At 71.8% G+C, this 12,256-nt stretch overlaps 1 protein-coding gene and 4 non-coding genes across 5 annotated transcripts in view; all 5 read right to left on the bottom strand.

Moving 5' to 3' along the window:
- Positions 1-12,256, bottom strand: part of LOC123943504 — a 110,513-nt gene that overhangs the window by 76,940 nt on the left and 21,317 nt on the right. Inside the window, exons 8-11 of the mRNA XM_046007801.1 lie at positions 9,562-9,698; positions 6,505-6,641; positions 3,434-3,570; positions 374-510 (exon numbers count right to left, since the gene is read on the bottom strand). Coding sequence (XP_045863757.1) covers positions 374-510; positions 3,434-3,570; positions 6,505-6,641; positions 9,562-9,698 — 548 coding nt within the window. The remainder of the gene's footprint in view (positions 1-373; positions 511-3,433; positions 3,571-6,504; positions 6,642-9,561; positions 9,699-12,256) is intronic.
- Positions 41-135, bottom strand: LOC123945098. The gene has a single exon (XR_006819019.1). It is a non-coding gene; the product is annotated as a small nucleolar RNA SNORD116 (small nucleolar RNA).
- Positions 3,101-3,195, bottom strand: LOC123945097. The gene has a single exon (XR_006819018.1). It is a non-coding gene; the product is annotated as a small nucleolar RNA SNORD116 (small nucleolar RNA).
- Positions 6,172-6,266, bottom strand: LOC123945096. Its single transcript, XR_006819017.1, has one exon. It is a non-coding gene; the product is annotated as a small nucleolar RNA SNORD116 (small nucleolar RNA).
- Positions 9,229-9,323, bottom strand: LOC123945095. The gene has a single exon (XR_006819016.1). It is a non-coding gene; the product is annotated as a small nucleolar RNA SNORD116 (small nucleolar RNA).

Raw genomic sequence — 12,256 nt, 5'->3', positions numbered from 1 at the left:
TGTCCCTCACTCCTACCGTCCCCGGGGGAGACAACGTGCTGGACCTCAGTTTCGATGAGAACGACGGTAGGGAGTTCTCACTCATTTTGTTCAGCTTTTCCAAGGAATGCAGAAGGAGGGAGTCATCATCGATCCGAGCACATTCGGGGCCGCCAGGCCAACTGAACGGGGCAGGCTGGGTGGCCTCAGAGCCCTGCAGCAGCAGCAGCAGCCTGGCCCATCCGGAACCACGCCCCTGGGCAAGAGCAAGGGTGCAACCTCCACTGGGGGCCAGACCCCGCTCGCCACAAGGCTGGCGCGCACTGGCAGCCTCTCCGGCAGGCGCGCGAAATCCCGGCGCCAGGGGAGCCGCCGGAGGCGGCGGCAGGCTTACCGTCTCGCCGATCCGTCCGCAGGGTGCCCGCGCTGGTCCGCACTTCGTCCGCGGACCCGGCCAAGCTCCGCGCATCCGAGGACAGGAAGGCCATCTTCTCTGGGGTGACCGTGAGCCCACCCGGCGTCGCACCGCGCCTGACAAGTGTGGAAAAGGAGCACGCACGCGTGAGCAAAGGACCCAGGGGCGTAGCTCGCCACGCGGCTCCGAACGGGCCTGGGGGCAAGGCCTCCTGCCTCTGCCTGTGCCTGTCCCTCTGTCCCGCAGTCCGGGCGGCAGCCGGGCCGGATGCCCCGCACGCAGGCCAGTCAAGGCCGCGGACGGGCGGGACCTCCGTGGCGTCGGGTGCGAGTGTGCGTGTGCCGAGGGTGTGTGCGTGTGGTCACGGGTCGGTGTCTCTGTGTGTGCGCGTGTGTGTGCCTGCGTATGGGCGCGGGCGTGCGAGCGCGTACGCGGAAGGGGTGTACGGTTGGGTGTGCTTTGGCTTGCGAGGGCGGGTAGGACTTGTGGGCCCCGGGAGCATGGGGGAGGGAACTGGCCGGCAGGTGGCTTTCGGCTGTTGGGGGGGCCACGGGGCGGTTGCCCTTGGGAGGAGGCCTCGGGCCCGGGCAGAGCCCTCCGGGGACCGGGAACCCAGGCCTCCCGGCGCGCCAGGCCGTGCCGCAAGATCGGTGCCACGGAAACTCCGAGCGCCACGGTCCACACCGCCGAGGGGTGGCGGAAAAAGGCCAGAGACCCCGCGTGTCCGAGTCCTCCTGGCAAGGCAGAGCACGCCGTCTCCAGCCGCTAACGCTGGCGGGGGCGGAGGCCCCTGCCATGGGACCTCTGTCGCCGTGACCCCTGTCCCGGCGTGACCGCAGCACACCGACCCTCAGCGACCACCGACAAAATCCCAGGGCCCACGGACACGGCAAACCCTGGGACATCAGGGCCTGGCCCTATGCCGACCCACAGCCCTCGCGAGAAGAGGGGGCGCTTGGACCCGGGACCAGGCGCCACCACCCGCGCACTCCGCCCAAAGGCCCTTGGTGCTCAGCCGGCACAGCTCTTGTCATGTGCTTCCCGTGGTCCCCGGGCGGCCGGCTGACCGCCCGACTGAAGGCAGGGCCCGTTCCCACCCAGCGCAGGGGTGTGTCCAGGGCCAGCGGGCTTCGTGGGGACCACCCCTGAGGGAAGGGGCACTCATTCGGCCGCTCGGTCCCGGTGCGCAGGCTCCGGCGTGCCCGGCATCTCCCCACCCCCACCTACCCTGTGTTCCCACAGGCCACGCCCCGGCCAAGGCAGGGATCTTACAACGCCCGGCCCCAAGCCAAGCCGACGTTTCCGTCAGACACCCTGCGGGACTCTAGGCAGGACCCCTCGCTCGGCGCAGGGACAAGGGCCCTGGCCCGGGCGGCGTCGCTCACCCAGCGCGACGCCGCAGAAAGGCGCGAGGAGCGAGGGAAGGAGGCCACCTCTCCTCCAGCCCACGGCAGCCGGCCCTTTAACCAGCTCCACCTTTGCCCAAGGCCCAGATCCGGACTGGCCTCCGGGATCCCGGGGCTTGCCCTGCCCTGCCCTGCCTGGGGCGTAAGCCCGCAAGGACAGGTCAGGAGCGTGCCCCGTGCCCCGGGGCTCCGGGGCATCGGGTCCACCAGTCACAGGCACCTCGGCAGAAGCACCTCCAGCTCCGCGGGCCCAGGCCCGGGTGCGGGGCAAGCCCTCCGTGGCCTCGGGGGCCCGCGCCAGCGGACACCGTCCCGGCCGCGCCGGGGTTCATGGCAAACGCACACCCTCGGGACCCCGGGAAGACGCCCACCGGTCGCCGCTCCTCGGGGACGGAGGCCCCAGGGGCACTCCGCTAAGGGACCGAAACGCGGCCCCGAGACACCCCGAACCCGGCCGCAGTAGCCACCAGGTGGCCGCCCAACGGGGACGGGTGCTGGAGGGCACGGCCCCCACAACCATCGCAGCCGTGACCGGCTATGTCAGCATACAACCGGAGGTTCGCACCACGCAGGTCCCCACCATCAGCCCGCCGGCCTCCCTCCCCCGGCCCCGCCGTGTCTGTCGAGGGCAAGAGCCTGCCCGGTGGCTCCACTTTCAGCCTGGTCTCCCGCCACGGGCCTCGTGGGGCCCCACGGGGCCTCCACGGGGATCCACCCCTGCGCTGTCCAGGGCAGCGTCCTGGCCTTGGCCCTCTGCCCCCGAGACCCTGGGGCGCACCACCGATGCCACCGGGAGGAGGGGCCCGGGCACGCATCGCCGCTTGCCCGGCCTTGGGCTCACCTCGGAACGCATGGCGCCTGCCGCTGCCAGCCTCTAACCACACGCTCCCCCAGGAGCTCCGCCTGGAGCGCCACACTGGCCCACGCTGCTCCGGGACAGGCGCTCACAGAGCCTCGCCCAGCGCCTGCCTGCGGGACTCCCACGACCGGGATGCCATCTGCCCGACGCGCCACAAGGGCCCGGCCACGTCTCCGAGGACCTCCGTGCCAGCGGAAGGGGGGATACGCCCCCCGGGCCCTGAGCCCCACATGCGGCTTTCAAGAGGCCGAGGACCCTGCGGGCTGGAGGTGGTGGTGGTGGTGGTGGTGGTGGTGGTGGTGCTGCTGGTGCTGCTGCTGGTCTGGTGGTGCTGCCGGTGGCGGTGGTTGCCGCGGTGGTGGGGGTGGGGGTGGGCTGCCGGCGTGTGACCGAGGGGAAGCTGTCCCTCACTCCTACCGTCCCCGGGGGAGACAACGTGCTGGACCTCAGTTTCGATGAGAACGACGGTAGGGAGTTCTCACTCATTTTGTTCAGCTTTTCCAAGGAATGCAGAAGGAGGGAGTCATCATCGATCCGAGCACATTCGGGGCCGCCAGGCCAACTGAACGGGGCAGGCTGGGTGGCCTCAGAGCCCTGCAGCAGCAGCAGCAGCCTGGCCCATCCGGAACCATGCCCCTGGGCAAGAGCAAGGGTGCAACCTCCACTGGGGGCCAGACCCCGCTCGCCACAAGGCTGGCGCGCACTGGCAGCCTCTCCGGCAGGCGCGCGAAATCCCGGCGCCAGGGGAGCCGTCGGAGGCGGCGGCAGGCTTACCGTCTCGCCGATCCGTCCGCAGGGTGCCCGCGCTGGTCCGCACTTCGTCCGCGGACCCGGCCAAGCTCCGCGCATCCGAGGACAGGAAGGCCATCTTCTCTGGGGTGACCGTGAGCCCACCCGGCGTCGCACCGCGCCTGACAAGTGTGGAAAAGGAGCACGCACGCGTGAGCAAAGGACCCAGGGGCGTAGCTCGCCACGCGGCTCCGAACGGGCCTGGGGGCAAGGCCTCCTGCCTCTGCCTGTGCCTGTCCCTCTGTCCCGCAGTCCGGGCGGCAGCCGGGCCGGATGCCCCGCACGCAGGCCAGTCAAGGCCGCGGACGGGCGGGACCTCCGTGGCTTCGGGTGCGAGTGTGCGTGTGCCGAGGGTGTGTGCGTTTGGTCACGGGTCGGTGTCTCTGTGTGTGCGCGTGTGTGTGCCTGCGTAGGGGCGCGGGCGTGCGAGCGCGCCCGCGGAAGGGGGGTACGGTTGGGTGTGCCTTGGCTTGCGAGGGAGGGTAGGACTTGTGGGCCCCGGGAGCATGGGGGAGGGAACTGGCCGGCGGGTGGCTTTCGGCTGTTGGGGGGGCCACGGGGCGGTTGCCCTTGGGAGGAGGCCTCGGGCCCGGGCAGAGCCCTCCGGGAACCGGGAACCCAGGCCTCCCGGCGCGCCAGGCCGTGCCGCAAGATCGGTGCCACGGAAACTCCGAGCGCCACGGTCCACACCGCCGAGGGGTGGCGGAAAAAGGCCAGAGACCCCGCGTGTCCGAGTCCTCCTGACAAGGCAGAGCACGCCGTCTCCAGCCGCTAACGCTGGCGGGGGCGGAGGCCCCTGCCATGGGACCTCTGTCGCCGTGACCCCTGTCCCGGCGTGACCGCAGGACACCGACCCTCAGCGACCACCGACAAAACCCCAGGGCCCACGGACACGGCAAACCCTGGGACGTCAGGGCCTGGCCCTATGCCGACCCACAGTCCTCGCGACAAGAGGGGGCGCTTGGACCCGGGACCAGGCGCCACCACCCGTGCACTCCGCCCAAAGGCCCTTGGTGCTCAGCCGACACAGCTCTTGTCATGTGCTTCCCGTGGTCCCCGGGCGGCCGGCTGACCGCCCGACTGAAGGCAGGGCCCGTTCCCACCCAGCGCAGGGGTGTGTCCAGGGCCAGCGGGCTTCGTGGGGACCGCCCCTGAGGGAAGGGGCACTCATTCGGCCGCTTGGTCCCGGTGCGCAGGCTCCGGCGTGCCCGGCATCTCCCCACCCCCACCTACCCTGTGTTCCCACAGGCCACGCCCCGGCCAAGGCAGGGATCTTACAACGCCCGGCCCCAAGCCAAGCGGACGTTTCCGTCAGACACCCTGCGGGACTCTAGGCAGGACCCCTCGCTCGGCGCAGGGACAAGGGCCCTGGCCCGGGCGGCGTCGCTCACCCAGCGCGACGCCGCGGAAAGGCGCGAGGAGCGAGGGAAGGAGGCCACCTCTCCTCCAGCCCACGGCAGCCGGCCCTTTAACCAGCTCCACCTTTGCCCAAGGCCCAGATCCGGACTGGCCTCCGGGATCCCGGGGCTTGCCCTGCCCTGCCCTGCCTGGGGCGCAAGCCCGCAAGGACAGGTCTGGAACGTGCCCCGTGCCCCGCCCGAGGCTCCGGGGCATCGGGTCCACCAGTCACAGGCACCTCGGCAGAAGCACCTCCAGCTCCGCGGGCCCAGGCCCGGGTGCGGGGCAAGCCCTCCGTGGCCTCGGGGGCCCGCGCCAGCGGACTCCGTCCCGGCCGCGCCGGGGTTCATGACAAACGCACACCCTCGGGACCCCGGGAAGACGCCCACCGGTCGCCGCTCCTCGGGGACGGAGGCCCCAGGGGCACTCCGCTAAGGGACCGAAACGCGGCCCCGAGACACCCCGAACCCGGCCGCCGTAGCCACCAGGTGGCCGCCCAATGGGGACGGGTGCTGGAGGGCACGGCCCCCACAACCCTCGCAGCCGTGACCGGCTGTGTCAGCATACAACCGGAGGCGCGCGCCAAGCAGGTCCCCACCATCAGCCCGCCGGCCTCCCTCCCCGGACCCCGCCGTGTCTGTCGAGGTCAAGAGCCTGCCCGGTGGCTCCACTTTCAGCCTGGTCTCCCGCCACGGGCCTCGTGGGGCCCCACGGGGCCTCCACGGGGATCCACCCCTGCGCTGTCCAGGGCAGCGTCCTGGCCTTGGCCCTCTGCCCCCGAGACCCTGGGGCGCACCACCGATGCCACCGGGAGGAGGGGCCCGGGCACGCATCGCCGCTTGCCCGGCCCGGGGCTCTCCTCGGAACGCATGGCGCCTGCCGCTGCCAGCCTCTAACCACACGCTCCCCCAGGAGCTCCGCCTGGAGCGCCACACTGGCCCACGCTGCTCCGGGACAGGCGCTCACAGGGCCTCGCCCAGCGCCTGCCTGCGGGACTCCCAGGACCGGGATGCCATCTGCCCGACGCGCCACAAGGGCCCGGCCACGTCTCCGAGGACCTCCGTGCCAGCAGAAGGGGGGATACGCCCCCCGGGCCCTGAGCCCCACACGCGGCTTTCAAGAGGCCGAGGACCCTGCGGGCTGGAGGTGGTGGTGGTGGTGGTGGTGGTGGTGGTGCTGCTGCTGCTGCTGGTGCTGCTGCTGGTGCTGGTGGTGCTGCCGGTGGCGGTGGTTGCCGCGGTGGTGGGGGTGGGGGTGGGCTGCCGACGTGTGACCGAGGGGAAGCTGTCCCTCACTCCTACCGTCCCCGGGGGAGACAACGTGCTGGACCTCAGTTTCGATGAGAACGACGGTAGGGAGTTCTCACTCATTTTGTTCAGCTTTTCCAAGGAATGCAGAAGGAGGGAGTCATCATCGATCCGAGCACATTCGGGGCCGCCAGGCCAACTGAACGGGGCAGGCTGGGTGGCCTCAGAGCCCTGCAGCAGCAGCAGCAGCCTGGCCCATCCGGAACCACGCCCCTGGGCAAGAGCAAGGGTGCAACCTCCACTGGGGGCCAGACCCCGCTCGCCACAAGGCTGGCGCACACTGGCAGCCTCTCCGGCAGGCGCGCGAAATCCCGGCGCCAGGGGAGCCGCCGGAGGCGGCGGCAGGCTTACCGTCTCGCCGATCCGTCCGCAGGGTGCCCGCGCTGGTCCGCACTTCGTCCGCGGACCCGGCCAAGCTCCGCGCATCCGAGGACAGGAAGCCCATCTTCTCTGGGGTGACCGTGAGCCCACCCGGCGTCGCACCGCGCCTGACAAGTGTGGAAAAGGAGCACGCACGCGTGAGCAAAGGACCCAGGGCGTAGCTCGCCACGCGGCTCCGAACGGGCCTGGGGGCAAGGCCTCCTGCCTCTGCCTGTGCCTGTCCCTCTGTCCCGCAGTCCGGGCGGCAGCCGGGCCGGATGCCCCGCACGCAGGCCAGTCAAGGCCGCGGACGGGCGGGACCTCCATGGCGTCGGGTGCGAGTGTGCGTGTTGCGAGGGTGTGTGCGTGTGGTCACGGGTCGGTGTCTCTGTGTGTGCGCGTGTGTGTGCCTGCGTAGGGGCGTGGGCGTGCGAGCGCGCCCGCGGAAGGGGGGTACGGTTGGGTGTGCCTTGGCTTGCGAGGGCGGGTAGGACTTGTGGGCCCCGGGAGCATGGGGGAGGGAACTGGCCGGCGGGTGGCTTTCGGCTGTTGGGGGGGCCACGGGGCGGTTGCCCTTGGGAGGAGGCCTCGGGCCCGGGCAGAGCCCTCCGGGGACCGGGAACCCAGGCCTCCCGGCGCGCCAGGCCGTGCCGCAAGATCGGTGCCACGGAAACTCCGAGCGCCACGGTCCACACCGCCGAGGGGTGGCGGAAAAAGGCCAGAGACCCCGCGTGTCCGAGTCCTCCTGGCAAGGCAGAGCACGCCGTCTCCAGCCGCTAACGCTGGCGGGGGCGGAGGCCCCTGCCATGGGACCTCTGTCGCCGTGACCCCTGTCCCGGCGTGACCGCAGGACACCGACCCTCAGCGACCACCGACAAAATCCCAGGGCCCACGGACACGGCAAACCCTGGGACGTCAGGGCCTGGCCCTATGCCGACCCACAGCCCTCGCGAGAAGAGGGGGCGCTTGGACCCGGGACCAGGCGCCACCACCCGCGCACTCCGCCCAAAGGCCCTTGGTGCTCAGCCGGCACAGCTCTTGTCATGTGCTTCCCGTGGTCCCCGGGCGGCCGGCTGACCGCCCGACTGAAGGCAGGGCCCGTTCCCACCCAGCGCAGGGGTGTGTCCAGGGCCAGCGGGCTTCGTGGGGACCGCCCCTGAGGGAAGGGGCACTCATTCGGCCGCTCGGTCCCGGTGCGCAGGCTCCGGCGTGCCCGGCATCTCCCCACCCCCCACCTACCCTGTGTTCCCACTGGCCACGCCCCGGCCAAGGCAGGGATCTTACAACGCCCGGCCCCAAGCCAAGCGGACGTTTCCGTCAGACACCCTGCGGGACTCTAGGCAGGACCCCTCGCTCGGCGCAGGGACAAGGGCCCTGGCCCGGGCGGCGTCGCTCACCCAGCGCGACGCCGCGGAAAGGCGCGATGAGCGAGGGAAGGAGGCCACCTCTCCTCCAGCCCACGGCAGCCGGCCCTTTAACCAGCTCCACCTTTGCCCAAGGCCCAGATCCGGACTGGCCTCCGGGATCCCGGGGCTTGCCCTGCCCTGCCCTGCCTGGGGCGCAAGCCCGCAAGGACAGGTCTGGAACGTGCCCCGTGCCCCGCCCGAGGCTCCGGGGCATCGGGTCCACCAGTCACAGGCACCTCGGCAGAAGCACCTCCAGCTCCGCGGGCCCAGGCCCGGGTGCGGGGCAAGCCCTCCGTGGCCTCGGGGGCCCGCCCAGCGGACTCCGTCCCGGCCGCGCCGGGGTTCATGGCAAACGCACACCCTCGGGACCCCGGGAAGACGCCCACCGGTCGCCGCTCCTCGGGGACGGAGGCCCCAGGGGCACTCCGCTAAGGGACCGAAACGCGGCCCCGAGACACCCCGAACCCGGCCGCCGTAGCCACCCGGTGGCCGCCCAACGGGGACGGGTGCTGGAGGGCACGGCCCCCACAACCCTCGCAGCCGTGACCGGCTGTGTCAGCATACAACCGGAGGCGCGCGCCACGCAGGTCCCCACCATCAGCCCGCCGGCCTCCCTCCCCGGACCCCGCCGTGTCTGTCGAGGGCAAGAGCCTGCCCGGTGGCTCCACTTTCAGCCTGGTCTCCCGCCACGGGCCTCGTGGGGCCCCACGGGGCCTCCACGGGGATCCACCCCTGCGCTGTCCAGGGCAGCGTCCTGGCCTTGGCCCTCTGCCCCCGAGACCCTGGGGCGCACCACCGATGCCACCGGGAGGAGGGGCCCGGGCACGCATCGCCGCTTGCCCGGCCCGGGGCTCTCCTCGGAACGCATGGCACCTGCCGCTGCCAGCCTCTAACCACACGCTCCCCCAGGAGCTCCGCCTGGAGCGCCACACTGGCCCACGCTGCTCCGGGACAGGCGCTCACAGGGCCTCGCCCAGCGCCTGCCTGCGGGACTCCCAGGACCGGGATGCCATCTGCCCGACGCGCCACAAGGGCCCGGCCACGTCTCCGAGGACCTCCGTGCCAGCGGAAGGGGGGATACGCCCCCCGGGCCCTGAGCCCCACACGCGGCTTTCAAGAGGCCGAGGACCCTGCGGGCTGGAGGTGGTGGTGGTGGTGGTGGTGGTGCTGCTGCTGCTGCTTCTGGTGCTGCTGCTGGTGCTGCCGGTGGCGGTGGTTGCCGCGGTGGTGGGGGTGGGGGTGGGCTGCCGGCGTGTGACCGAGGGGAAGCTGTCCCTCACTCCTACCGTCCCAGGGGAGACAATGTGCTGGACCTCAGTTTCGATGAGAACGACGGTAGGGAGTTCTCACTCATTTTGTTCAGCTTTTCCAAGGAATGCAGAAGGAGGGAGTCATCATCGATCCGAGCACATTCGGGGCCGCCAGGCCAACTGAACGGGGCAGGCTGGGTGGCCTCAGAGCCCTGCAGCAGCAGCAGCAGCCTGGCCCATCCGGAACCACGCCCCTGGGCAAGAGCAAGGGTGCAACCTCCACTGGGGGCCAGACCCCGCTCGCCACAAGGCTGGCGCGCACTGGCAGCCTCTCCGGCAGGCGCGCGAAATCCCGGCGCCAGGGGAGCCGCCGGAGGCGGCGGCAGGCTTACTGTCTCGCCGATCCGTCCGCAGGGTGCCCGCGCTGGTCCGCACTTCGTCCGCGGACCCGGCCAAGCTCCGCGCATCCGAGGACAGGAAGGCCATCTTCTCTGGGGTGACCGTGAGCCCACCCGGCGTCGCACCGCGCCTGACAAGAGTGGAAAAGGAGCACGCACGCGTGAGCAAAGGACCCAGGGGCGTAGCTCGCCACGCGGCTTCGAACGGGCCTGGGGGCAAGGCCTCCTGCCTCTGCCTGTGCCTGTCCCTCTGTCCCGCAGTCCGGGCGGCAGCCGGGCCGGATGCCCCGCACGCAGGCCAGTCAAGGCCGCGGACGGGCGGGACCTCCGGGGCGTCGGGTGCGAGTGTGCGTGTGCCGAGGGTGTGTGCGTGTGGTCACGGGTCGGTGTCTCTGTGTGTGCGCGTGTGTGTGCCTGCGTAGGGGCGTGGGCGTGCGAGCGCGTCCGCGGAAGGGGGGTACGGTTGGGTGTGCCTTGGCTTGCGAGGGCGGGTAGGACTTGTGGGCCCCGGGAGCATGGGGGAGGGAACTGGCCGGCGGGTGGCTTTCGGCTGTTGGGGGGGCCACGGGGCGGTTGCCCTTGGGAGGAGGTCTCGGGCCCGGGCAGAGCCCTCCGGGGACCGGGAACCCAGGCCTCCCGGCGCGCCAGGCCATGCCGCAAGATCGGTGCCACGGAAACTCCGAGCGCCACGGTCCACACCGCCGAGGGGTGGCGGAAAAAGGCCAGAGACCCCGCGTGTCCGAGTCCTCCTGGCAAGGCAGAGCACGCCGTCTCCAGCCGCTAACGCTGGCGGGGGCGGAGTCCCCTGCCATGGGACCTCTGTCGCCGTGACCCCTGTCCCGGCGTGACCGCAGGACACCGACCCTCAGCGACCACCGACAAAATCCCAGGGCCCACGGACACGGCAAACCCTGGGACGTCAGGGCCTGGCCCTATGCCGACCCACAGCCCTCGCGAGAAGAGGGGGCGCTTGGACCCGGGACCAGGCGCCATCACCCGCGCACTCCGCCAAAGGCCCTTGGTGCTCAGCCGGCACAGCTCTTGTCATGTGCTTCCCGTGGTCCCCGGGCGGCCGGCTGACCGCCCGACTGAAGGCAGGGCCCGTTCCCACCCAGCACAGGGGTGTGTCCAGGGCCAGCGGGCTTCGTGGAGACCGCCCCTGAGGGAAGGGGCACTCATTCGGCCGCTCGGTCCCGGTGCGCAGGCTCCGGCGTGCCCGGCATCTCCCCACCCCCACCTACCCAGTGTTCCCACTGGCCACGCCACGGTCAAGGCAGGGATCTTACAACGCCCGGCCCCAAGCCAAGAGGACGTTTCCGTCAGACACCCTGCGGGACTCTAGGCAGGACCCCTCGCTCGGCGCAGGGACAAGGGCCCTGGCCCTGGCGGCGTCGCTCACCCAGCGCGACGCCGCGGAAAGGCGCGAGGAGCGAGGGAAGGAGGCCACCTCTCCTCCAGCCCACGGCAGCCGGCCCTTTAACCAGCTCCACCTTTGCCCAAGGCCCAGATCCGGACTGGCCTCCGGGATCCCGGGGCTTGCCCTGCCCTGCCCTGCCTGGGGCGCAAGCCCGCAAGGACAGGTCAGGAGCGTGCCCCGTGCCCCGGGGCTCCGGGGCATCGGGTCCACCAGTCACAGGCACCTCGGCAGAAGCACCTCCAGCTCCGCGGGCCCAGGACCGGGTGCGGGGCAAGCCCTCCGTGGCCTCGGGGGCCCGCGCCAGCGGACACCGTCCTGGCCGCGCCGGGGTTCATGGCAAACGCACACCCTCGGGACCCCGGGAAGACGCCCACCGGTCGCCGCTCCTCGGGGACGGAGGCCCCAGGGGCACTCCGCTAAGGGACCGAAACGCGGCCCCGAGACACCCCGAACCCGGCCGCCGTAGCCACCAGGTGGCCGCCCAACGGGGACGGGTGCTGGAGGGCACGGCCCCCACAACCCTCGCAGCCGTGACCGGCTGTGTCAGCATACAACCGGAGGGGCGCGCCACGCAGGTCCCCACCATCAGCCCGCCGGCCTCCCTCCCCCGGCCCCGCCGTGTCTGTCGAGGGCAAGAGCCTGCCCGGTGGCTCCACTTTCAGCCTGGTGTCCCGCCACGGGCCTCGTGGGGCCCCACGGGGCCTCCACGGGGATCCACCCCTGCGCTGTCCAGGGCAGCGTCCTGGCCTTGGCCCTCTGCCCCCGAGACCCTGGGGTGCACCACCGATGCCACCGGGAGGAGGGGCCCGGGCACGCATCGCCGCTTGCCCGGCCTTGGGCTCACCTCGGAACGCATGGCGCCTGCCGCTGCCAGCCTCTAACCACACGCTCCCCCAGGAGCTCCGCCTGGAGCGCCACACTGGCCCACGCTGCTCCGGGACAGGCGCTCACAGGGCCTCGCCCAGCGCCTGCCTGCGGGACTCCCACGACCGGGATGCCATCTGCCCGATGCGCCACAAGGGCCCGGCCACGTCTCCGAGGACCTTCGTGCCAGCTTAAGGGGGGATACGCCCCCCGGGCCCTGAGCCCCACATGCGGCTTTCAAGAGGCCGAGGACCCTGCGGGCTGGAGGTGGTGGTGGTGGTGGTGGTGGTGGTGGTGGTGCTGCTGGTGCTGCTGCTGGTCTGGTGGTGCTGCCGGTGGCGGTGGTTGCCGCGGTGGTGGGGGTGGGGGTGGGCTGCCGGCGTGTGACCGAGGGGAAGCTGTCCCTCA

The sequence above is a fragment of the Meles meles genome, chromosome 6 (assembly GCF_922984935.1).
Source record: "Meles meles chromosome 6, mMelMel3.1 paternal haplotype, whole genome shotgun sequence".
Lineage (NCBI taxonomy): Eukaryota > Metazoa > Chordata > Mammalia > Carnivora > Mustelidae > Meles > Meles meles.
The sequence above is the reverse complement of the archived record's forward strand: the minus strand, read 5'-3'. Positions and strand labels throughout refer to the sequence as shown.